The sequence below is a fragment of the Ptychodera flava genome, chromosome 3 (genome assembly GCF_041260155.1).
Source record: "Ptychodera flava strain L36383 chromosome 3, AS_Pfla_20210202, whole genome shotgun sequence".
Lineage (NCBI taxonomy): Eukaryota > Metazoa > Hemichordata > Enteropneusta > Ptychoderidae > Ptychodera > Ptychodera flava.
The window spans coordinates 35,073,091-35,100,743 of NC_091930.1; the positions used below are offsets into that span (position 1 = coordinate 35,073,091).

Below are 27,653 nucleotides of genomic sequence, written 5' to 3' on the forward strand. Positions count from 1 at the left end.
TGGTCCATGTGACAGGGGTGTGTAGGGGTTATAGTTTATGCAAGGTCACAAGCTTGTTTTCAGGAAGGCGTGTGTGTGTGTGTTTTTAGGAAGTCACCGTGATTTTACCTCAGAGTTGCCATGGTAGCTCCCGCGCTAACTCAAAAAAGTCAACATTCGCCGCGATTACACTGGTTGCGAAAAACCAATGCTGCACCAATTTTAACTGTGTTTGTGCTTTAACTTGAAAGGCAGTTGTAACAATCCCTTGACCAAAACTGTAAGTGTGTTGTCGGTCAGATACACCGTATGAGCAGCACCGTAGACAGTACAAGCCATGACAGGTAGTTGCTGTGATTTTACAAGTTAACCTTGACAGATTTCAGAGAAGACATGTACCGCCGCCGTTGTTCGTTCAGGTCAGTAGTGGGGCAAACTCATTAAAATACCCCTGATTTCTCACCGAAGCGTAACTGTGGTCAAGTTCAGTCAGTGCTGCCTGCACTACACTGGCTGTACAGCCATTGCCCCACATTCCGATACACTCTTCCCAGGACAATGATGGACATGTGTATCAAGGGAGTTTACAAACTCGCCTGGCAGGGGTCATCAGCCACCATACTTCATATAATCTGCAGGGCATTTCCAAGCAGAGCAGCCTGGTCTGTGTGTGTGTGTGTGTGTCACTGGTAGCCGCTTACATTACAGTTACACCACCCTAAAGTGTCAGATTTACCGATGGATATCTTTTGACCCACATTCTTGAGTGATGTAATGTCTTGCATAACACGGACTGGAGCATGGCCTCTTCACACTTGAAAGCTCACGCTTTGGTGCAGTCACTGTTTCCTCCGCAGATAATCTGATCTTTTCCGTCCTGATCCAGACCTAATCCGTCATTCACAACAACTCAGGTCTGTTGACCAGACAAGACCACTGTGTTCTTGTCAAAGGCAAGGGTTTCTGTGTGTGTTCAACTCTATTTACTGCTAACATGTGTAAGAAAGGAAAAACTCCCCTCAATTACCACCTCTTTAACTCACACATACACTGAGCAAACAAACCACTGTTTGTGGTGCTATTCGCATATAACTGCAATAAGCTCAGACATTCTGTAATGGCTGGCATTTATAAAATTTAATGTGCTCAAATTAAATATAGGGGAGGGCCATATATTACATGTAAAGTGATTTCCCCCAATAAATGAAACTTTTAGACTTCAGTGTGTGACGCCCCTCTCATACAAATTCTTGTGGAATAATTATCCTTGCCCTGGCACAAGGAATTATCTACAAGAAATATGTTTTGTTTGCCTGCCAATTTTCTTGGCAAGTCTGAACCAAGGTAGATACTATTTTGGGCCTATGTTAAACCAATGATCAGTAGAATATTTGGAAGATAAATTAAAAAAAAAAAACTGGTTCTAAGTTTACAAGTTCCAGGAGAATGGAAATTGGTAGTTAAATCCACATTTCCTTCTGTGATCGGTATTTTATGGCCTCTTAACACCCCCTCTCCCTCAACTTCTGTGATCAGTATTTTAGGGCCTCTTAACATCCCCTCCTCCCCTTCCAACTTCTGTCCTCAGTATTTTACAAACTCTTGACAATCTATCCCCCTCCCCGAAATTTCATAGTGGAAGTCTCCCTATGGCATTGACAATGGTGGGGTTGTACCTAAGTTTTGATGATGTAAGGTTTATAATTATGTAAAGATTTTGTATTTTGTAATTTTGCGTGTTGTTGACTGTTCATTGCTGGAGGTGAAGTGGCTGTTAACCCAAGACGGCATTAGTTAGGCTAATTGTAGGCTTTTGGTTTTTATGAGATCATTGGGGCAAGTTGTTCCTTACATAAATTTTTACTTTATGTTGCTCACAACACTCGCGCTTTAAATTTACAAATTACATCAGGGTTGTTTTATGATACGTCACATGGTCTTGCTAATCACTACGCCGTTGTGGCAAGGTCCCCTTCATCCGTGGTAATGTGTCGGTAAATTGCACCCATCATTTTGTCAGGATGAAGTTTTAATTCAAATGGAAACATTGCAGTGTGGTGTCATCATAGACTGTGCATGAATTAATCAAAACACAGTCCAAACATTGCTTAGTGCGTAGTCATTTCAAGTGTGAGAAAATAAATATGTGCTGTCATTTTCGCTGATTTGTACGCCACACCTCGTCACTCAACGGCATCGTAAAATATCCATAATAGACACACCCCATTCATACACATGAGTGTTTTACACCATGAGAAAAAAATCTGAGAAATCAATACGTCTGGAGTCAGTTTTTATGCCTTCATAAACTCATTGACGGGGGACTCCATTGGGGGTCCTGTGTGGTGACGCTCCCAGCAGACTGATCTCATTGACAGTGGCCTGGACTAGGGACTAAGCTACGTACGGGACTTGATTTGATGTATGTTACTGTCAGTTGAGATGAAAGCACAGACAGATAGGGATGAAATAAGAGACTTCAAGTAAGAGAGAAAAAAAAGGCAATAAAAAGCTGTCGGTGTTGTCACCGCCAATAGTTTGGTCAGTGTTATCTTGTCGAAGAGCTATCACTTTTTGAAAGGCACGCCGTCAAACCTCACATTTACGGCTATAGAATCAGAAAGCTAATTGACAAGGCGATTCTGTTTGCTGCAGATTTTACACCAAAATAAGAAATGAAGTCATCAACATCTCTCAATGTCAAAGGCAGTTCTCGTATATTTCATCAAAAGTTCTGTAACTGAACTTGTCTTGGATGGCAAAGATTGTAAAAACTCAACTGTTCTATCGCACAGACACTGAAAACTATAGATGGTAATGTGCCAAGTGGAAAATCTATCTCTTTGAACAAATAGTGTAAAAAATAACCTTCCTGAAGTGAAAATATGTAAGCTCTTCCTGTGAGGATTCTCATTAAAATTGAAATGTCTATCAACACAAATTATTGGTGTATTGCCAGCACTCAGTAGCAGCACCCATGTTACAGTTCCCATGTTGCCATAGGAATGGTTTCTATATCAATGTTGCCATAGAAACAGTTTCTGTACTAGTCCTAGAGATGGAATGATGGTAAAAGAGATCCAAGTGCCATCCCTTCACAGATACTGAGGAAAGTGTAGTCTGTGGCCATAATTTAGTCCTTTAACCTCAATGGTTCAGCCCAAACGTGTTGTTATCAATGGTTATCGTGGACCTGTGTACAGGAGATAGGGGTGAACAGGTTGAGTGATGAGGACCTTTCCGATTTTGTAACAGAAAGAGTGAACACCTATGATCCGATCGGTGCATGCCAATCCCATGCAGGTTGTACACTGAGTGAAAGAGTGAAATTTGTTTCAAGTTAATGACCAATCAGGTTTGAACACCAAGGAATTAGACCAATGAAATGGTGGATATGGTGACAGGTTGGGAGAAGTTGACCAATGAGCAACAGATACTATTTTGTTGATTTTGATCAATTCTGTGATTACTGATTTAAGTAGGTCTAGCTTGACTGATCAACATCACTGGCCTTCACAGCCTAGTGTCTCCAGATACGTACCATTCAACAAACAGTTTGTGAAGGACCACGTAACCTTGCCTAAATAACCTTGCCTTTTACAAGACGTCTTCACAGCTACTGCCAACCTCCTTCATATTTTTAGTAATTCCTCAGATGAAATCTCCATGGTACAATGTTGCAGATATGACATAGCCTATTAGTAGGGACTGCCACTGTCTTGCCGAGAGTAAACTCAGTTTGTTCAACGTGAATAGGCTTTAAGATGCTATTTAAGAGTTATCGTGTGTGGTTTTCAAGTGGTATAGTTCCGTGCACAAGTAGTTTAGGACAGTAAAACATGCAGTGTTGAATTGAGTGTCAATAGACAGATTGTATATTGTAAGAAGTGTATAATTGATATGCCTTAAAACAGGCACCATAGTCAATGTGTCAGTTCATTTCTGCCCCATCTTGTCTTTAAAATGCAGAGAGTGCAAAAGCTTGGCATGTAGGCATAACTCTCTGCCAAAATGCCCCGTATGATAAGGATAAATGAAGTTGAACTACTGGAAACAGCAAACACGGCCCTTCACTTGAAGAGGCCCTGTCTGATAGTCTGGTGATATGCCGTACATGCATTTTCTGTTGGTACTAGCAGTCTCACAAAACTAGACTGACCCGCTGAGAGACGTGTGTACGTGTTGGAAGGGTCCATTGCATTAACAATAGGGGTGTTTGGTTAAATGGATGGCTTTGTTGATAATTGAAGTATGTTGTAAATTGTGGGAAAATGTATCACTTTTAAGTTTTGTGTGGGTAGGGACTTCGTCGAAGACTTGGTCATTGGTGCTATGGAGGGCCTTTGATCTACTGATATGATTATAACTGTTTTGCCGTTTCTCCTGTATAAAGTGACATTCTTTTGTGTGATCATTTGCTAACCTTTGATAAACTTGGCTTCCAACATCAATGTATCTTATCAGCTTCAGATTGGCAAGATCAAACACGTCCATAGCTAACTGTTCATTCCATTGTGCAGTCCATCCACCCACAACCTTTCATTCAGAAACTGTTAGAACCATGAACGAGTGGCATTCAGCAGTCACTTTGTCAACCTTGTTTATGTAATGTAATATTTTACCTCCCTCCTGCCTCCTTACCCTTTCACACCCCCTCATAAACCATCAATTTCCCCTCTCAGCCTGCATTCTAAATCAGTTTCTATCCTAAGTTTTTGACCATCAAATTAAACTTTTGGTTCATTCTTGTCATCTGCAGTTAGGTTGTCTGGAACATCACCGTGGTTTGAGTACAGTACCAGAAACTTATGGTTACCATACCAGAACTACGGCCGGATTTCTAGACAAGCATTTGGGATAAGAGGCTGTAAATGCACAGAAATATTGCATGTGAATATGTTAAAAAGTGAGCTAAACACAGATCTAATCTATGTCACTCTCAGTTGGCTGTATCGGGGAAGGGTAAGCGAAACAAAGACACAACACCGCACTTCATACATGCCATCATTCTATCAAACATTGAAACATCATTTCCTGTCAGCATTTATTCTTTTCAATAACTCTTGTTTCCCCATCTTCCCTATACTGCGAGAGTTCTGTCACGCTTCATCCCTGATTCTGCCAACACTGGTGTCAATCAGTTAACAGGTGCACCCATCAGCTGTATGTGTGACAGCACAGTCATCTCCAGTTTCTGTCCTCTTTACTGGACAAACAACATCATAATATTGCCTTCCCCATTGTCTCTTCAAGCTGTTTAGTGTGTGTCTTTTCTTCACTTTTTACTTGCCTATTCCGTGATTTTCGATCAGGTCAATCATGAACAAGGCTTTCCTGTTATAGAATTGGTGTGTTACTAATTCCACACTGAGAACAAAGTATGTGTATGTGCCCAGGTACATCTGGAATATTTTGCTCTCGTCAATGAGAATATCAATCAGATTACTTGTTAGGCGTGTTGTGGTTCCCTAACCCAGCTGAGTTGCTGTACATGTTTTGTATCCAAATGAACGGAAACCAGACAATAGTCATTTCCTGCCATTACATATAACTGTTCTGAGAACTGCCGGTGGAGATTTATCTGCTCTGTGCCCACACATGTATGTCCTGTGTCAGGGCAGATCCAAGCCTTGGGCAAAGCTGACCTCCAGCACCTCGTATACGTAATTTTCCCCCAGACCTTTAAAAGATTTGCAAAACGAGCACCACCGTTCAAAGTTCAAGGGTGATGTCATAGTTGAGGAATTCGATTGTCGGCTAATTGCATTGTTTGGACACTGAATTCCTAAAGATATTTGTAATCAAGCCTTTGTGGATAGCAGTTGTCGTAGCAATTCTATCTTTCCATTGATAAAGGTTATCTCTTCAGAGAGAGGTAACTGATAAAAATGTGTAACAAGTGTGTTCTGTACATGTGACACTATGTACCCTATAGATATTAGAGCTACACCCTGCCCCCTCCCTCTCCAATAGATACTTGGAGCTACACCTTGCCCCCTCCCCTCCAATAGATACTTGGAGCTACACCTTGCCCCCTCCCCTCCAATAGATATTTGGAGCTACATCCTCTCCCCATACCCTCCCCCTCTGAGTCCAAGTGCCACACTAAGTCATTACCAGGGAATGATGTTTCCAATAATATACAAATATTTGTTTTCACCCCAGTAGGGCTGTTCACATTTGACGTCATTGTTCTCTCATTAATATGCAAAAGAAATATTCGTCCGCATTTTAGATTACGCTTTTAAAAATTGCGCATGCAAGAGTGAAGAAAAAAGATCTTTGTAGCTGACTGCTAATGTTAACAATGTTATTCACGACTCAGAGTACAAGCTGCAAAAACAGCTATGTATGCAACTTTGATTACATTCGTTCGCATTTCAAGCTGCAGTGTCCGATGTCACACGCATACAGCTATATTTAGTAACAAACCTGTAACCATGAACAGCGCCATTGGTTGCGTCACGGTCCCTCCGTGGTTGCGTATTTAAGTTTTCACTCTGTAATGGCAGATGTATCTCACATCCACCATGGTGATTTTATCACAACTAAAAATCTGACAAGAATGTCCGAGAGGTGGGGCCGACTGATATCTGGGATTATACCTGAAGTTGATATCAGCCATTAGCAGTACCTGATAGTCATAAATCTGCCATGCTCATTAATATTGCGCCTGGTGGGCAGTCATAAAAGTCAACACTCCCTGTACTTCCCTCAGTGATAGATATTTGAATTGATATCACCTTTATGTAGCGGCTTGAAATTTTTCAAGAATACTACAATTTAATGGCGATTAATTCAGAATGTGTCACCTCTGTTTGACATCTGTTGGAATTTCAGCCCCACTTATAGTATACTTTGTACAGGTAAGGATTCATACAACTGTGGAAATAGCTGAACCCAAGTGTGAACATATAGTCAAAATAATTCTATGGTATCTTAATTTGGGTTACCATACCAGGTTTTAGGCCAGCAAAAGTTCACTGCGGCTGAATATGGATCACTAATATAGATTAGTCATCCCTGTTCAGTGCTGAATTTCAAAAATAAAAGCAAAAGTTTAAAGATTATGTCTTCTTGTTTCTATACTTGCCACCTCAGGTCAAGGGTCTAAGGTCATTACAAAGGTCACCAGTAAACATTTGTCTTGTTCATGGTAGTTTCAGCATATGTTTCTAATCTATGCAAATCACCAACTCTGATTTTGATGATTCCTGGGAGAAACTTCACCAATTCTATATCCCATACTTCAGCTTCTTTGTCTTGTGTTGCAAAACTTTGTATTTTAGATCCAGGCTGACCCATTAAAGAGCATTTTTGTCGCTTTTTTTTTTTTGTGGTATTCATTGGTCATTTTATTCATTCATACCTGTATCTGACCTGGGACATATCTGTCAAGGGTGTACCTGTACTTTTGAAGAAAACCCCATAAGTCACTATTCATTGCCAGGTTATTATCATGCAAATTACAATCACAGACCATTGAATGAAGCCACCCTTTTGACATGGCTGACTCGCTCGGCTACTTAACCCCTCCTGTATTTTGCAAAACTTTTAACAATTTCAATTTTGCCAACCTACACTTGGAGGCGCACAATCTGTGTCAAGGTGGTAGATATGTCGAAACTTGTAACCCCAAGGGGTGCTGTGGGGGGAGGGGGGTTTGACTGCGGAGACGAACAAGTGGCTACATGCTTGATTTACTGTGCAGAGAGAAGGCTGTCCCTTTGTGCTTGTAATTCACACCTATTATAGGTTACATGCAGGCGCTATTGTTCGTCCCGGCCAGAGCTGCTCTGACATGCACAGAGCCGTAGTCTGTTGCTATGGAGTGCCATGTCCGGTTGCTCCTCAAGTCCGCCGGTTGCTGCGTCCGGAGGTATTTGCTCACAGAAAATCCAGACTAAAGGGGGATAACAAGGCTGCAACTTGTCGCTACAAGTTAATCCGTGCACAACTTGTAAGACGGGTACTGCTGACGGACGATTTTTAAAAGCTGTGCAACTCTGAGCCAGGGTGCCAAGCCCCGGTTTGCTGCTCAGCCTACGGAAAATTTCCCACCACTTCTGTTGTTACATATCTGGTCGCAGGAAGTGTTTGCAGATTGCGTTCTCTTCATCGGTCTGGAGATCTGTGTCACCCGTTCAGCGAGATCTGCGTATTCCGACTTCAGTGTGATTTTAGGACCTCGGGTGTGTTGACTGTTTTTCTCTCTACTATGCGAGACAAGGGACCTGTGTGTATTGATCAGTTTCTGTCCACTTGGAGTGTTCATCGGCCAGCTGAGCCCCAACTCAAAGGTAAAACGCCAAGCTCTCCACTCTAAGCGGTCTTACATTGTGATTCATCTGTCAAGCGTGTCACTGTTTCAGGGTCGCCTGACATTGGGAACCACTTCATGTCCAGGCATTGTGGTTCAAAATCCAAGTTTTGAGATGTTTAATTTGTTCGTTTTTTTCACGCGTATGAGTGTATGAACTGCTTTGGCAAAATACATGTACCTGAAGCCATTGAGGATCTGTTACCTGTATGTGACCTTTGACCCTGTATCAAACAAGCTGAATATTCTCCTGTCAACTTAATTGAGTCGAGTCAAATGCGTGGCATTTTACTCAGCAAAATTTATAGCAATTTTTAACTAACACTGTATTGTACAAGATGCAGTGCCAATATTTACAACTATACCAATTAGCCAACAGCTACCAGTTTAACCTCCCACGCTTTTCAGACAGTACTTTAACCCAAAGTGCCCACACCAACAGAAATCCCCCATTGTTCAACTCAAAGCTGGATTGTTCTATTCAGATGAAAAGAGGGGGGGTTACTGGGTCAAACCGCTTTCTCACAAAGTACAAAGTGATATGTCCTTGCCAAGCCCTGTTGTGAACTGTCCACGAACATCTCATAGCTTTCACTTCTTGTAAACAACTGACAGCAACACCCCTACTCTCACAATTATGCTTAAAAATTGTAAAGTGTCTCTGTGTTTCATTTTCAACACTTCTCACGGTTTTTGAATGGGAGGCGTGTCGGATTGAAGAATGGTAATGGATGGAGAAGCCTGCATCTATGTTTTTGCACACGCTGTCTTTCTGTTAGCTTAGCAATCCGCCAATGATATTTATAGACGTCTTGAATATGTTGTAATTGTGTCCACACCATTAGTTGCCACCGGCCAGAATTTGGACAAATATTGTCTGTTTCGTTGGTATTGTAGCTTGTTCTAGGTATTGGTGATCAATCAACACATCAGTGGTCACAAAATACAGTTTTCATAATTCATGCGCAAAACATTTTTTGAAAGCAAATTATTTGGTTTTTTAGTGTCTTCATAGTGTCCTTGTGTCTTCAAAGTGGTCACAACTGTCTCAAATATACCATTCTTGAGGTTCCTCAAAACGTCAGGATTTTACACTCATCATCATATAGTACGGTCATTGGCATATGAAGAGACACAGGGTCTTTCTGATTTAAACATTGTTGCAAATAAACCAGGCACAGTTCCTAGTATCCTTCTAACACAAATTTAAGATCAGTATGCGACAGTTTCAGTTTCACTGTCGCCTAGCAGAGCTTGAGAATTCTCTGAGCAACAGAATTAATGGAACATCACTGAACTGAACACATCTCTTTGCCCTGCAGTCAATCGCCCTTCCCCACCTCAATCCAAGTTTAATGTCAACTTTTGATGAAATGTTGTTCAGCTTGTCCTCCCATATCCATCTCCTCAAACCTCCCCTCCCCCCCAAAAAAAAGAACAAACACATTCAGAATATCAAGTAAGGTCAGATGAGTTTGAAAAATTGACAGTGAGACACCCATAAGATCAGCTTTTCCATGAGAACAACAGCCACAAGTGTTTCCATGGGGTCAGAAATTTGTGTCAAACCGCAGAAACGTATACCTTAAGCTAATAATACATGTTCTGGATGACCCCCAGTGATATCAGAAAAACACTTCGACATCTGAGGGCTGGTAGCTATCTGTCTTTGTGTACACCATGGTAATATTATGCCTGATATTGATACCTCATAAAACTCACATTGAACTGTCTGATCTGGGTGTCCTCACCTCCAAGCTAGCTAGTGGGGTTAGCTGACACGTGTGCGCGTTGTCTGGGTCATGGCTTGGAATGGACAACTCAGTGTGGGTGATTCCCCCATCAGACAGTTGTCTGTTTTGATATGATGCTCTACAGTCACCCACTTCTGATATTGTCACACACATATCTTAATGTAGTTTATGTAGGACTCTGTAAACTGCAAACAGACTTCTTCTGCTCTTACCTGTTGTATCAACATTTAGAGCTGTTCAAACTGATACATTTACACAGATATTCACGTAACAAACAACGCCTCCGTGAACTTATCAACACAGAGTGCTGAATACGGGCAGTATTATGAATTCAGGCTGGCATGCCATATCTATACCGTGTTCCGTGTAGTTCAGTCGGACATGACGGGCAAAACTACCAGAAATGCCGGTGTACCAGGTTTTTGTAAATTCACAATCATGTTGGGTGTGAAAGAACATGAAAGCTGCGAGTTGTCAAATCAGTGACCTACATTTTCATTTTCAGTCCACACATTTTAATATTTCACGTTATGAAACACTGCGGTAGTGCTTTCCTTGTCTACTGTGTATGGCCAGTCAGGACTGGCAGAAAACATTCTCTCTGTCACTTCTACTCTCAGTCTCGGCGATGCCTAGTGATCAAGAAATGCAAACATTGGACGGTAGAAGTGTCAAGGAAAAATGCAAACACTATCATATCCGCTTTAGGAGGACTAGTGTTTGAACTGGATCGTGAAACTTGTTCCTACATGCTACAGATGATATATGGACCTCCAACAGAAGCTATGGAGTTGATTGTGTTTGTTTCCATGCGGATGTGTATATATATATGGATGTGTCAATGTATGATGTGTGCATATATCCCAATACAGCACAATGTGCTTTGAGTGTGTATCATACTCATAGTACTCACTCTGTCAGTGTGTGTGTGTGTGTGTGTGTGTGTGTGTGTGTGTGTGTGTATATGTATATATATATAATATATATATATAATATATATATATATATATATATATATATATATATATATATATATATATATATATATATATATATATATAAACATGCATCCTGCAGGAGTGAAAGAATTCTTAGCTACACTCATCTATATCTTTGGGACGTACTATGTAGGTGGTGTTAAAATTAAATAAATGATATTTGTTTTGGTGGCGACAATTGAAACCAACTCAGAGCGTACATATATAGGAAAAGTACATCGGGGGTCATAAAATGTTTTCTATAAGCTGATAATGAAAAGCTGTGGCTGACCAGCAAGATAACTCAATGAGAGCTGACAGTTATACTGTAATATGATGATATTTTAATGGTGACCACTTAGTCTTCCCCAGACTACAAAAAGGAAGTGCTTTAGACAAATTATATTGAGGTCATAAAAAAGCCATGTTGATTAATATTGCTATTCATATTTTATTGGTTATGGGATTCAACAAGGGACAATACCGAGAACAAGGCGGCGGAGAGAAGCTTGACAAACTTGCAGTGAACTATATTACCTACTGCGTACATGTGTGTTACCAGTTTTCATGAAATGTGGAGTTTTGATCAATTAAACCCTCCCACCCCCCACCCCCACCCCACCCGGTAATCCCACTTCCACTGTTATTAATTTAGTTCTCTAAAAATCCGCATGACAAAACGTCAATGTTCACTCAGTGTATAAAATCTGTGTTTGCCTATGGTGATCTTATTTTCACTGTTTACATCAATGTGGTCATTTGAACAATGATGCCATGCATCGTACATTGTCAGCTCATGTGAAGAACCTTGTTCCGTGGCCAGTTGCCCCATGAGTCGTTGAAATCTATACTTGTGAGAAAGCCTTAATGACATACGACTATTAAAATTACACTCACCCCTTTTAAAACTAAACGTGATGGCACTGTTTATATGATGACGCTATAAAAAAGTATGTTTGTTTGGTATCAGAGGGCGTGGTGAAGTTTCTGTCAAGGCAATGCAGTTCAGAAAGGTCTGAAAGCTCACATCACAATCATGTAACAGTGCTTGGTTTGTTGGACCATGGATGCAGTGTGTAATGTAGTTGATAGGGGAAAAGCTTAAACAGGGTTGCCTGGTATTGACCAAGTTCTTGATTTACCCCACTGGCCATCTTTTTGTCTTTGTACATTATCAGCAACACATGCGCCAGTTATCGTCTGTACATGAACTCCCTGCAGGCTGTACATTCAGCTTACTCCCACTAGGTTATCATCGATTTCAGCGTGCCTCGAAGGGAGTGCATCTTTCTGCTCAGGCTGTGGCAAGTCTGAGTTGTCAATTTCATGTCTCAGTGAACAGGGGCTTTCACAGCTGATGTCAGTTGCATGTCCCACCTGTAGTCTAGTTATGTACAATTCATCGTCAGTTTCAAAGAAGGCAACACCAGGACTTGAATTATTGTTGTAATTCGGTAAATGTATCATGCCAAGGCATGTGTGACAATGCCAAAAATCAACTCAAATTTACAGCAGAATGGGGACGGATTTTCAGACTTAAAGCTTCACCAACAAAGAATTGGGCACAGTATGAAAATATATTCATCATGTTTCTCCACAGCTTACAGTGCATCAAATTTTGAGGTGTGATGAAAATGTTAACTTTTTCAAGTTGCTTTGATGAATTTAAAGTTATTCCTCAAGGGGAACGAAAAGAATTGAAGAAAAATTTACAGCACCTGCTAATATACAAATAAAAAACGTGATCTGCAATTCAACGCGAGGTAAAGTTGATCAAATGTCAGTCAGTATTTGGGCATCACACGTCAAGCAAAAAGATCCATATTGTTTCTTGTTCATAAGATAAGACAGATGACATTTTCCCAGTTCTTTCGTAATCAGCGTCATTATTAATTTCAACGTTCGGGGACCAGGTGCTGTACACTATGATGAATCATTTGAGAAATAAATTATGAAATTTGTTTTTCGTATTGTATGTGCGAAAATTAATTTACTTATCAAGGCCAATTTCGTTGTAAATTTCAGCCCCAGTGTGCCAGATGTACATTTCACTTCATTTGCAGTTAATGAATCATCATTGCGGAGTAATGAACGTTAACCCTGGTGTTGATAATTTCAATATTGATTCTATTGAGAGCTGGACAAGGGGTGAAACTTCATGGAAGTACCAATGAATATTTAAGTGGATGAAGTCACAGCCGTGATCTTGTAAAATTAAGTTTCCTTTCTTCAGCGGAATTGTTTTACAAGTCAGAAGTTAATTAAATTGAAAAATCGTGGCGAATACAGGTTTTTTTGTATTGGGGATATGTTTATGCTTGTTGTCAATGTCGATTAGATCATAGATGTAGATTGATGTGTGTGTCAGTGAAAAGTTCAAGGTTACCATGCTCCACCTTGTCAAACTGTACTTTCTGATCTCTCAGTCGATGTACATGCAAAGACTAGTGATATTTGAGATGTGGAAAGTCTTTAATTATTCCAAGCTCACCATGAACAAAGTCTTTGATTGTCATCCAGTGTTCCAGTCTCATTTCAATTTGGAATAGTCGTTGCAGAGTTGGCACTGCTTCACCATCAAATTTTGGTACAGTCCTGTTGTGTTGCGTTGCCAGTTGGACCTCAGTATTTTGGATATAGGGGTGGCAGGGTGCACTCAAAACTGCAAATTGTCAATCTTTTTTAGCACATCAATCCACAGATTTGCCAGGGCAGGGAGGATACAGATAGAGCTCTCTCAGTGTTCTTCACAGTTTGGACAATCCAGGGGGTGATAATTTTACATAACAATGCATTATTTGCATATTCTATTGTTGTGGAAAATATATATTCTTTTATATAGGTATTGACATATGAATAGATTGCCCCCCCCAAAAGGGGATAGCCCAACTAAAAATGTGCAAGTGGGGGACCCTGACATTGCAATGAAATGTCCTAGACCTGGTCTAGGGAACAGAAAAGTTTAGAAATTTAGTTTTATGATCCACTTAAGGATTATTGTTATTGTCTAATTCTGAATCTAATCGTGCCTTCTTTTGTTTTTTTGTCTTCTGACAGGTTCATTTCAAAAGAGATATGTCTTTTCACAGCCTGCAAATCTCAGCATTGAATTGACCATGGCAGGACCGAAGGCCAACTACCAGCAGCTCACAGCAGACCAAGTACAGCAACTACAGGAACAGCAGTTCCAGCAGCAACACCAGCAAGAGATGGCTGCGCTGCAGAGTCGCATACCACAGACGTTCCGAGACGCCTCACTGGCCCCACTTCGGAAGCTGAGCGTGGACCTAATTAAAACGTACAAGCATATTAACGAGGTAATACGCCTAGAGATTTTGTATTTCATAATTGAAAACATCAGACAGGTACTTTGTAAATAGTCTGAACTCTTCATGTACTATTTAACCGTCTATTTACATATTTATAAATCAACCCCTTGAGCACCAAAGTCTGTTTTTGTTGCCGTTACAAATTATACCCGTCTTTTTTTTTTTCAAATTTTTCCCAAAATTTTGACGAAAACTGTAGCCATTAAAATGTGAAGTCCATTTGGTCCACAATTACCTTTAAAAATGACAGAATAATTCATTAAAATTGGAAAAATGTTTTACCAAAATTTTAGAGGGTAAAATTCCAGCACTTAGAGGGTTAATTTATTCAGTGTTCCTTTCCTGCCTTGTTTTCAATTGCACACTTGTTGATTCAGTATGGATAGATAATAATTTCATGTTTTCATGCACAATTGCTTTCGCATATACCAAGTTTATGTGTGCCTCATTGTAACCTCACATGGATTGAAGTATATTCTATGTGTGTTAAAAAAAAAATGACCATAACAAATTTTAAAATTATTAATATTTGCCATGTTGGTGCTGATTTCAATGAAGGAAAATTGGACAAGGAAAAAATCACTCTAAGTTCTTTTTTCAGATTAGTTGTCATGACCCCTTAATGCTCCATAAGTTCAAACTTTTTATGGGATTTTGCAATATTTTCCGTTTATGAAGTGCAGTTTTCTGCTTCACTCCTTATTCCTTATTCACGTTGAAATATGTTGTGTTCAACTTGACAATGCAGTCTGTTCTGAGGTCCAATGTTGTTGTTGACACTGAATTTTGATCCCACACTTGTGTTCGATCACCAACGATTACAGTGTTATCGATGAGTAACACAGCACAATGTCAGCAAAGCTTTTGATTGCGTATCTCAGGAAAACTGGATATATCACTGAAAGAATTCACTTTCAGCGGCAGCACCAGCAGGTGTTATTTCTGGAACAGAAAACGAAATAAGTAATTTTTCGTAATCCTTCAAATATTGGGAAAACCATGCTTTGGGCGTAAAAAAGACCTGAAACAAGAAGTAGGCAATTTTATTTGTAAGTCTGGTCTCGTGAATTGTTTCAGGGGTCACTGCACTGCAGAAACAGTAGACATTTAATTGCTACTGGTTGTGCCTCAGCATCAGCAATTCTTGCTGTATCTACTGTCAGGCATAGTTAATGATGAATGGAGTCATTCTGCCCTGATTCTGCATCTGAAGATAATTACATATTACTGCCACGGTTCATCGTGATCTCAATTGTACACTGATAATCGTTTGACAAAAAACTTCGAGATAAAACCCCACAGCAATTATAGTTGTATTGTATGCTGGGTTCTTTTTACAATTACAGTAAGGGCATTCTATTTATTTGTTGAAAAGAAAAATTATAGATACCTGAATTTTCATCAAAATGGACTTTTTGAGAATTCGTGGTCACAGTGTTCAAATTGTATGTTTATATCATATGACAAAGAGAGCTGAGAGTTAAATGTAGTTTTGTTCATGATCAGCAAACCACACTCTCTATTAAAGTCATTCATGCGGACATTACCCCACTGCGTAAGGAAGATCTATTATAATAATCTCTGTAGTTATCTTGTACTGACAAAGAGGAGTACACAGACACCAGACAACACACCACACTGGGGTCATTCACCTTTCTAGCTAAACAAAGGGGAGTGCCGAGCTTGCAGTACCAGCCTTTCTTGTTGTCAGATCCTCTAGTGATAATTCTATTGATGTGGAAGTTGTTTCATCCGCTTGCATAATACACACCCCCCCCCCCCCAATCTACCCTCACCTCAACAGCTTTCCCCTTTCACCTCCACTTCAAGCTTATCATGTGATGGTATTGTTCAACCGGGGAGTAGGGTTGTTTGTGCCAACGAATTTCTAAAACTTTAAACCACAGGTTTTCCGCAAGTCTTTCATATTCTACTATCTTATTAACCCTTTGAGTGCTGTAATTTTTTTTAGTGCAACATTTTACCAATTTTTATGAATTTTTCTGTAATTTTTTTGATAATTTTGGACCAAATGGACATCACATTTCATAGGCTACACTTTCTTATCAAAATTTTGGCAAAATCTGAAAAAAAAATTTGAATGGGCTATATATTACTAGAAAGGCGACAAAAATTGACTTTGGCGCTGAAAGGGTTAAGTTCACAAGGTACGCCAGTGTGAGTGGTGATTGGTTTCTTGAAAAAGTGTGTCACACTAAACAAATTGCACATGACTCTTTTATATTTTGCGGTAGTCTTTTTTTTCCCTTCCAAATTAACAAAAAAAGACCTGTTCATCGGGTGTCAAGGATATGTGTTCAACGCATTCATTTTGAGAACAAATAATAACTTTTTTCAGACAGAAGTTTGTTTTATATTCCAATATGTTTGTCAAAGACTACAGCACAAAACAGATAACAAGCTGGAAAGTTTTCACAGGTGTTAAAGCATATGGCAGCCATATGTTGTGTGTTTTGTGTTCATTATTTAAGTGCAACAACACCAAGTGTCGTTGAGATCACAATATCTTGCGACAAGGTGATGCAAATTGTATGTTAAAGCGGTCTATGTCTATATATAGCTCTATTGTTAAGGCATTGCCGACAGTTTTGCTTTTGGTGTACTCTTTTCACCCTGTTTCTCTTTACAGAAGTCCAAATTTGCCATTGAAAACAATAGGAGTGTTCCAAACTCTTATTGGTGAAGGGGAGGTCAAGTCCTCATGCAATGATCTAACAGATCGTCGGATCACTGCACTTGAAATGTAGAGGGCTTGTTTTTCAAATATTTTTTGTACAGAGCAAATCAGACATTTCATATCCATCGTTATTCTCTGTTCGGTAGGTGTACTATGCCAAGAAGAAGAGGCGGGCTAAGGAGGCTCAGGACGGTGAGACGACGACCAAGAAACCGACGCGTGTTTACAATGATGGGTATGACGATGACAATTACGATTACATCGTGAAAAATGGAGAGAAATGGAACGACCGATACGAAATTGATTCGCTTATAGGAAAAGGCTCGTTTGGACAGGTATGCGTTTGTTTGAGACAGTGGAAGTTCAGAGAAATAGTTACAGTTTTGCAAAAAGAAACGTTCAGATGTGTATGAGAAAAACGTGTCCATGTGTAAGCTCATTGGGCTCTGCAGCCCCTGTCTTTGAGTGTTCAATCTGGGTATCAACATGAAACAAGGATGAACGCACAAAGGGTTTTCCTGTTCATCTTAGCAATGTTCTGGACAACAGACTTTAAGGTAGGATGTGCCTCAGGGACAGATTTTACAATACGTTTCTGATCTACCACTTGTGGGGGCTCATTTTAAAGCTCTTGGAGGTAGGAAACAATTTCACTGTTTTAATTTTTCGAAAATTGAAAATTTCATTTTTTCTCTTAAAGTTAATGACACAGGGATGGCAGCCATTTGAATTTCAAATATCAGTAAATGTTAGGTAGTTAGTTTCTCTAGTTCCAAACTTTGCATAGTGACCGCCGATTTTTATTCTTGATTTGGTAAGACAATGGTTTAAAGTTTCTTGGAGAGGAGAGTTTGAGCAAACTACTAAGTCCTTCACTTTCAAGGCGCATACCACCTTACGAAACTGTACCACCCAGGTACGGGAATTGACAGTTCAAACTATTACAGATTGGGCAGATCGTCCATGTAGCCGACACGAACACGAAGTGTCTGTTACCGGCTACCAAAAAACTATGAAAAATAGTAAAGAATGAGCTACAAAATCACTATCAGTTTAAGTTGCAGGTAGAATAAGTCTGTGCCTTTGTAAAAAATACTATAAAAATAGTAGAAGTGAAGAACCAGCTGAAAGTTAGTTGAGGAGACCTTAACCGCATATCATTTGCATCTCATTGTCGGCTACATGGACTGTGGCCACAGATTGATGTGTTACTTTCTTCCTCACTGGGCGTTTTGTTTTGACTTTCTGATCACAGGTCGTAAAAGCATACGATCATGAGGAGCAAGAGTACGTAGCCATCAAGATTATTAAAAACAAGAAGCCGTTCTTGAATCAGGCCCAGATTGAAGTGCGATTGCTGGAACTCATGAATAAATACGATTCAGAAAGTAAATATTATATAGGTAAGTCTGCAAGAGCAACTTTGTCTATGATTGGTCGATTTGGCCATGTACATCATTTGTCCATATTTTTCCACCAATCATGTGAAGCCTTCCATAATCATGTTGAAACATGTTTCCTCGTTACAGTTCGATTAAAAAGGCACTTTGTGTTCCGCAATCACCTATGCTTAGTGTTTGAGCTCCTCTCCTACAACCTCTACGACCTTCTGAGGAATACCAACTTTCGCGGCGTCTCGCTCAACCTGACACGCAAGTTTGCCCAGCAGATGTGCACGGCGCTGCTGTTCCTGGCGACGCCGGAACTCAACATCATCCACTGTGATCTCAAACCTGAAAACATTCTACTGTGCAATCCTAAAAGAAGTGCAATCAAAATTGTGGACTTCGGAAGTTCATGTCAACTAGGGCAAAGGGTGAGTACACACCGATTCCTCCTACCCATCACCACCCCCTCCCACCCCTCATCATACCCTCCCACCCCTCACCATCCCCTCCCACCCTCATCATCCCCTCCCACCCCTCATACCCTCCCACCCCTCACCCCCTCCCACCCCTCACCATCCCCTCCCACCCCTCATCATCCCCTCCCACCCCTCATCATCCCCTCACCACCCCCTCCCGCCCCTCATCATTCCCCCCATTCCCTAATTCCTGGTGTCTACAAAATGTCTTGGATCTGATGCATTTTCTTTGTATAAGGATGCATGCCGAGTGAACAGGCACATGCCACACAGTTCACTGAAATCTGCATATGCTCCTGAAATCTAATTGCAACAGAAGGTGTTCACTACATAGATATAGCCTTACATTTTACCAAGATTTCATCCTGTACCGACAAAGATTAATCAACACTTGTTTGAAAGAGAAATCTCTGCTAAGGGTTCAATTTTCTCCAGACATGCCATGTTGAATGGCGCCTATCTTCCTAAATTTTTATCTTTCCCCAGTAGGACTACCGGGAATGAGATTTACAGCCCTTTGCAACCACATGTTCCCAGGCTATACACTTGTTGTTCCCTCTTTTTCAAAAAGACAATACCCCGTCGGTCAAAATAAAAAACCCTCGTAATATTAACAAATACCTGTAAGGGGCAGGGTCCCACTTTTGATTAAAGTTGGTCATAAAATTGCAGAGTGGATCTTCACAATCCAAATATCTGGCTTTGTTTCCCCATACCTTCCCATTCAGCAGTTAGAACAACACACAGGTACTTCAAAGAGATGAAAAGAGCACACAGGTTGCCACGTCCTTGTCATAAAAAAATAAGATTTTACGAGTTTGACTAGTTTCAGTTTCTGTGATCACAGCCAGTAACTCAGATTTTAATCCCATTGGGATTATTTTGTTGTCTTGCGGCTCTTTCCACTATCAAAATTTTTTAGTGGGCTTTCCGTTGTGTCTCGAGACTTCTACACTTTGGGCGACTCCCTTGCAATGTCAGTCCCTGACAGTCTATGAAATTGCTGGCGTTACTTTGGCACACATTGCAGTCCATTTATGTTAGTCAAGAGGGAAGTTACCCTGCCTAATTCTCCGTGAATACATTAAATTTGCACGATGCTGAACTTTCCAGCTTTCAAACCATCTCAAACCCGGTTTCCCAGTATACAGGTGTAAGTCTGCCACCTACTGAATCAGGACTCACTTGAAATGTTGGTATGGAAAGTTCTTCGTACAAATGCAGCATATCAACATGAAATTTAAACCTTCCCCTTTTACTACCATGACTTGGTACATTCCTATTGTTCAGTGGGGCAAGTTTAGACCATATGGGGTTGACTACATTAGCTCTACAGGTGTTGGTTAATTTAGGTTTTGGTGCAGTCACGCTAACTGCTACATAAATTTTGTTAGGAATAACTCTGCAAGACTAGCAATTGACAGAACTTTGTAGAACCCTTGTTAGCAACAAATGGGTAACCTTGTACTGTGTATTGTTTTCCTTGTTTTCCAGATCTACCAGTATATCCAGAGTAGATTTTACCGATCGCCGGAAGTCTTGTTGGGTATTCCCTACGACTTAGCCATCGACATGTGGAGTTTAGGCTGTATACTGGTCGAGATGCATACGGGGGAGCCACTCTTCAGTGGATCAAATGAGGTGAGTGACCCCCTATTCCATCCATATCTGGCATGGTACAGGAATTTGGAATGTTATTCATGTTACAAACGCGAAGCATATTGAATAGGCATCCTGACATCTTTGTACAGTTGTCAGGTAGAAGAGAAATACCAGAAACATCATGTTAAATCTACCATCGTATTTTAACCCTTTCACCACCATGGTTTGGCCCAGAGCCGTTGTTGTCAATGGTGATTGTGGACCTGTCTACACTGAATTAGGGATGAACAGGTTATGTGCAACATTCATAGCATCTTTAATGGATATGCACATGGATATGTGGAAATGCTATTGTCATTTAATAGGAAAAGTCTCAATTTTATTATGATTTTCTCAAATCAAAGAAACCGAAACTTAACTCTGTCATTGAAGCACTCTTTTTTAAGGGTGAGAATTTGGCTGAGCGGTTTTCACTGTGATGTCTTCACTAGATGACTGGGTGCCGTACGTTGTGAACACGATGTGCATCACTTACAATGTTGACACCAAATGGAAATCAATTCTTTGAAAATTTATACATAAATTCAGGCATTTTCATTGGTTGAACCATTTATCTTCACCAGGTGGATCAAATGAACAAAGTTGTAGAAGTGTTAGGATTGCCTCCCAAGCACTTACTTGATCAAGCACCCAAGGCCAGGAAATTCTTCGATAAACTACCTGATGGAACATACATACTGAAAAAGGCCAGAGACGGTAAAAAGGTAGGTCAGAACTGGCAGTGAATCTAAGAATTTCATGTCATTTTTTGATAAAAATTTTAATATTTCTATTGCTGTAGGTGGAGCATTTGTAAGTGTAATAAATACACCAGCTTGCCCTGTTTAAAGTTTTATGTCACTTTTTACACCACTATTTCGTTTCATTAATTTTTTTTTTTCGTCTTCTTGTCATCAATTTTATTACAGTATAAAAGTCCAGGCACTCGTAAACTACACGACATCATTGGTGCTGAGACTGGTGGCCCTGGAGGCAGAAGGGCCGGTGAACATGGGCACACGCTCTCAGATTATTTGAAATTTAAAGATCTTATACTAAGGTAGGTGAAAAGGAAAAAAAATCAGCAAAGTAGGAAAAAAAGAATTCTATAAATTAGTGAATCACATGATTTATTGGAGCCTTTCGGTCGAATTACCCACAATGCACCACTGGAGCTCATGCCCACAAGAGGGCGCTCACACAATTCTGTAGCATTTTCCATGTAGAATGGAAGCTCCTACAGGAAGATCTCCAGACACACATGTAGGTATATATATTCCTCAGCATTTCGCATGATGCCATTACACTTTCTAAATTTACTAGTCTTGTCAAGTTGCAACAAACTTTTGTTGTTGTTGATTGTACATTTGCTGACTTTTACTTTTGTCTATGCTTTTAGGATGTTGGATTTTGACCCGACAACTAGGATAAAGCCATATCACGCTCTACAGCATTCTTTTTTCAAGCGAACTACCGATGAAGGAACGAACACTTCTAACAGCACGTCCACCAGTCCAGCCATTGAACAGCAGGCTGGCGTTGGGGGCTCATCATCAGCCTCTTCGGCGTCAAGCTCTGGTGGATCAAGAGGTCAGTATGGCAAATGCTTCCTGTCACTTCTACATTTGAAATCATGTTTGTAGACCTGCGAGGTGAAGTATCTGTCCCAGTTATCTGGCATTTAACTCTTTGAACCTGGCTCGGAAAAAAATGTCCGCATGATGTCATAGGTCACCACTGGGTCAGGGTGCAATGGGTTGAAACAGTACTAGTCTTGCTCATCCAGCAAGTTTGATAAATCATATGTTGACTTGCTTTAGCCCTTTGAGCGTCAAAGTCTATTTTTATCGCCTCTATAAAATAAACCCCAGTCAAATTATTTTAAAGTTTTGCCAAAATTTTGATTAAAAACTGTAGCCATTGAAATTTAATGTCCATTTGATCCAAAATTATCAAAAATATTACAGAAAAATTCATAAAAATTTGTAAAATGTTGCACGAAAATTTTTGTGGGAAACACTACAGCACTCAAAGGGTTAAAGACAGAGCTTGGTCCAGACAGCAAAATGAAGAACTTTCAACAGTAACGTTGTCAATATCTCACCAGCAGTCTTGATAAGCTTTCTCAGAACTGTTTACACATTGTCAACACAATTTGTTTGATTAATGAGGTATCAACAATCAGGCTAGTGAATATCTGTATTGAGAGAGGTCAAATATTGATGAATAACACCTTGTTCATTATCTTCTGCACTTGAACACATTTACATACTCTAAGATACTCGTCCCATACAGGAAAAATCTCGCTATATGATTTGGTTCCCTTGATACCCCACAAATATTGTTCAGAGATCTATGTTTGCTGCTGAACTCATCGTGGCTAACTCCGTCACAGCCCGTATGTTGGCATAACTTTTTTCAAATTCAAAATGTTGTGGACATCTTTTGGGGGGAAGTACATAAGTGACAGTGGATCATTGATGTGTCTGATCTTTACTCAAACCCATCACTCTGTGATGAGAGTTCATGCTACTAGACACAAAGTATATCCACATGCATGGGGATGGAGGGGACAGACAGACAGACAGACAGAGACAGACAGACAGAGACAGATAATTAATATCAGATAAGTGTCAGTGTCTCTTATTTAGGTGCATTATTTTCTAAAGGCATAATTTCTCTGTTTGTTGCATGATCTTTTTAGATCCCAATTTTCTGTGTGTATGTTTTTGGCTCCCATTGTGGTAGAAGTCATTCACTCAGTCTTTCAATTGGTCTTACAGTTTATCCTTACACAAATAATCGTATATATTGTTTATGCCAATAACATATATAATGTACATATATTCATCTGTGCTTCAGTTCCGTGTATGAATCAGTTACCAAAAGTTCCTATCATGCAAATTTGTATGTCAGCAGGAAATGTGTCGTGCAAACCTACGTCACCATCAGCCCTTTCTAATCCCTTATGTTGACTCACCTGTGGTAAAGAGATAACAAATGCTGACTGTACTGATTCTGTTTCAGGTGGGGCATCTTCCGGAGGTAGGGCAAGGTCAGACCCAACTCAACAACACACACAGGTGCATTCACAGGGAAATCCCGGCCACCACGTGACCGCCGTGGGAGCCAACACATCCACAATGGAATACGAAGCTGCAGCCCAACAACTGCAGCAGCAGCAACAGCAGCAACAACACCACCACCACCAGGGACACCCGCCGCAGGCCGCGCATCAAATGTGGGCGGCACCGGGCGGTGACGTGGGTACATCCCACCTGAACAGTTCTGTAGTACACCCCAGTACTAGCACTCATGGACATGGCCATAGCCATTCGCACAGGTCGCGGAAGCACCACCACCACCACCAGTCGCCGTTAGCGTCCTCCTCCACCTCGTCGTCGTCATCTGCGCTCAGTAGCAACCCCCACGGACATCCGCAGCCAGTTCTGGTGCCAGCAGCTGACCCTAGCAATTTACATGCTGTGTCTTCCACGATTCAAAGCATTGACCCTGGACAAATTTATTACCAACAGTTGCACCTGCATGCGCCCCAGCCGGGCGTTGTGTACGCCCAACCGCCGCCTCATGGACACTTGGAATGCACTCAGACCGGGAGCCTAAATATGCAGCTTGGCGGTTACCACGGCAACCAGTATCAACTCCATACTTCAATTTCACATGAACCTAGTCAAACTGGAAATTTACATATAGCGCCGGCGTACGCACCTGCGCCAGGCTTCGCATTACCTTACACAATTGCACAGACTGCGACAACTGTCGGTCAAAGCATAGTGACACAGCAGCCGACACAGAGACAGGCAGTTGAGAGAGGGGAGGAGTCCCCGATGGTCGGGGTGTGTGTACAACAAAGCCCTGTCGCTAGTCATTGACGAGGACTTCGTAACAGTAGTTCATTAGATTGTAGACTCGCCAGAGATATAAAGCAAAAAAAAGAAAGTTATCGTAAATATTGATCACTGAATTCTGTACTCCAGTCTCGGAACTATGCTCTGTGGAATTCGTTTATCTGCAGGCTCGGACTAAATCATGTAAAGTGAATCAAATGTAAAAAGGATGAAAACACAAACTGAAAAAAAAAGACTGCAAAAAAAAAAGCACTGGACCTGTACATTTGTGTCTAAGCTTTACAATTTTTTTCCTTCAACTTCTATGGCAAAGTCAAAAGGTTCGACCAACAAGAATGCTGTGTGAAGACTTTTACGGGGAATTCCCTTCGGGATAACTAAATGTGTGCTGTTGATACTGTATATTTCCGTTTTTTGTCGTCACTGCACTCAACAGGGGTTTTTGTTTCTTTTCCCATGAAGATAAGGAGTACAAAATAGGAAAGGTCAAGGAACATTGCATTATGATTGGCTGCCTTCCACGTTGTACCCCTCAGCGTGTGTCTGAAATGATGTTTGCAGGACAAAGAGAAGAAAACACAAATATGACATATGGGTGGATACAATATGCAACTTTGGTCAGTAAAACAACAATTGTTGAAGGAACATTTCATGTTCAAACACGATAAAAGGTGCACATAATTTTTTTTTCTTCTGCAAGTGTAGGGTAAACATAGTTGAGAGAGAGAATTCAATGCAACGTGCATGCCTGATTTCTTGTGCCTACACCCCCTGTCTCTGAATGGTATGGTCTTAACTTTCTATGGCATGGAGTTCTTACAAGACAGGGAAAATATATTCAGGGGAGGGGAGACATGGTTCACTCAGAGGACTTGCATTTTTTTATCTGAAAAAAAAAATACGGATGAGGGGCTCTGAGGAGTGACGTTGTTGTTTGTGATGTTTCAGTGTAGTTGATGTGGATGATCTGTTCACGTGTTGCAAAAAAAAACTACTGTCAGCGTTAGGGTAAGGGTAACAATTGGCTTGAGAAGTGTGTTACTTGATGTTTGTTTGTGTGTATCCCACCTTGCTGTCTCTCCTCCAATAGCCACAGGATCACGCGTGCCAGCTTTGCTGTCACCGTGGCAACACAGCTCACTGCCTTGTACCGTATCCGTCTCTACCACCCCAATCCCTATTTTCACCCTGACATGATGTAATGTTAAAGTGTTCAACGCCTGCCCAAAACCAAAGATTCGAAATATTGAAGGGGGGGAAAAGGAGAAGTTTAGGAAAAAAAGATATTGTCTGTCTGGTCAGATTTGTTCAGATTTGTTTTTGCTTCTATGAACTGCTTTTTTGGCGTATTTATTGTATTGTGTTTGTGAAAGACAGGACAGTGTAGGTAAGACTCTACCAGAATGTCTGTGCCCCAAAATTTTATTCCCACACGGAGTGAACTGGATGAAAATTCTTGTCTTTTTAATTTGTAGAATTATAAATCCAACACTTGTAACGAAAATGAACTTTTTTTAAGTCCGTAGGGCCTTTTTTTAGAACAGATTTTTTCATTATTTGTACTTTTTAGAGCAGTTTCGTTTTATTACTCTTTCTCAATTCTGAACAAAACAGCATTACGTTAAGAGCAGAGAGTTATTGGAGAAGACTCGGAGACCATCAGCTCCCAGTTCCTTGAGGGGGGTCACGCGTTTGACCTGATGCATGTGTTTGTCTGTCTCCGTGTGTGTGTCTGTGTGTGTCTATCCGTCTGTCTGTCTGAGGGTACACAACAGTGGTTACTTTTGTGCAGAGTGTCGTCGGTGTACTATGGCTTTCAGAAAGCTCCATCGTAGTCGGAAAGTTCACAACATGTAGTGCACATCTGGATGCAAGTTTTCTGTTTCTGTAAAAGTGTCGTCTTCTTTTTAACTTTCCCCAAAGGAGCAGTTTGGTTTTTTTTTTGGAGGAAAAAAGGAATGGTTTCTGAAGGAAACGCATGTATATTAAATTGTGGTAACAGAAAGCATTAAGGGTAAAAAACTGAACTTCTCTCTCTCGTCTCTCTCTTGAAAGTTTTTAATTTTACCTGGTTTTTATTTTTTATGGGAAAAAACCAATATTTCAAGTCTGAACCTGTCTCCAAAGACTGTATTTTGTAAAATAAAACTCCTTTGAGCTGTAGATTTTAGCTAGTACCTTTTTTGTAGATTTAGCTGAGACTGTGTAGTCTTAATTATAATCTGTAAAACAAAAAAGTTTAAAAAAGGACAAAAAGTGGAAAAAAAAATATGGAACAATTGAAATTGTTTGTGTGTTAAAAGTCATTTTATATATGAAAGGGATCACCTTTTCCTGTATGATAACACAAAATGCATTCTGTCATTCACTTGATCTGTTTAGAATTTAACAAGTATTAACCAGTGCTTGTATTTTCCTGATTCTGTGTAGTAATGATTAGTAGAGAGTAGTTAACCTCATAGTGGGAGGGGGGTTAGTACCCGAGTAGTGTAGCTTAATTTTTAAAAACTGCTAGTTAAGACTCGTCATTGATTCCTGGGAAAACCTGATTCAAGTCGCTGGTGAGGTAACAATCCCAAGCCGTTTGTAGAACTAATTTCTGATTGCGGTTGGGTTTTTTTTCAAAGCCATCAGATCTGGTCAGAATAAGGTTCCAGGGCTGGCTTGGTCGATCACCTTGCATGTCGCTCTTTCAACTAGTGAGCTCCGATTAAATAATAGTTACAAGAACTGGTTAATGCTTGTTAATTGATTTCTGTGTCCTAATTAGTGGTAGGTAGTCATAGTAATTGATGACTTTTATCAACTGTCAAAATAAATTGCCAATTACTGAATTGGCCTCAATTTCGATCATTGACAGAAGTAATTAAAAGAGATTGTTATTACCGACATTATTTAGTGTGATGTCTTTATTTGATGATCTTCGAGTGTGTGTGCAAATAAGTGAGAATCACATTATTTTGTAAGGAGGTGGTTGTATGTGGGATATGGATCTGTACATAGATCAGAGTCCATACTCTCTTTGAAAATCCCGGAATTTCAAAGCCTCCCTGAAAAGTCCTGGAAAACAAAATGGAGTCATGGACAGTCCTGGAAATTGATCATTCACTCACAATTTTCAAAAATGATAACATACAAATGATATTTCAAGTGATATATAAAAATGATCTACTGTGAAAATGATTTATGGAAAACAGTATTTTGCATCTGACAAAATCCAAG

General features: G+C 40.3%; 1 protein-coding gene across 6 annotated transcripts in view; it reads left to right on the forward strand.

Moving 5' to 3' along the window:
- LOC139129890 (dual specificity tyrosine-phosphorylation-regulated kinase 1A-like) overlaps positions 1 to 27,322 on the forward strand; it is a 107,167-nt gene extending 79,845 nt beyond the window's left edge. For 4 of the 6 annotated variants that reach the window (XM_070695578.1, XM_070695580.1, XM_070695581.1 and 1 more), the window contains 9 exons: positions 14,088 to 14,347; positions 17,204 to 17,392; positions 18,313 to 18,460; positions 18,587 to 18,873; positions 20,416 to 20,562; positions 21,147 to 21,287; positions 21,492 to 21,622; positions 21,962 to 22,152; positions 23,590 to 27,322. In XM_070695578.1, the coding sequence (XP_070551679.1) occupies positions 14,147 to 14,347; positions 17,204 to 17,392; positions 18,313 to 18,460; positions 18,587 to 18,873; positions 20,416 to 20,562; positions 21,147 to 21,287; positions 21,492 to 21,622; positions 21,962 to 22,152; positions 23,590 to 24,455 (2,301 nt within the window). In that variant the 5' untranslated portion in view covers positions 14,088 to 14,146 and the 3' untranslated portion in view covers positions 24,456 to 27,322. Of the gene's footprint in view, positions 1 to 288; positions 399 to 7,750; positions 8,280 to 14,087; positions 14,348 to 17,203; positions 17,393 to 18,312; positions 18,461 to 18,586; positions 18,874 to 20,415; positions 20,563 to 21,146; positions 21,288 to 21,491; positions 21,623 to 21,961; positions 22,153 to 23,589 lie in introns of those variants that run through there. The other 2 variants (XM_070695579.1, XM_070695576.1) reach the window with 2 other exon arrangements.
- The last annotated feature ends 331 nt before the right edge of the window (positions 27,323 to 27,653 follow it).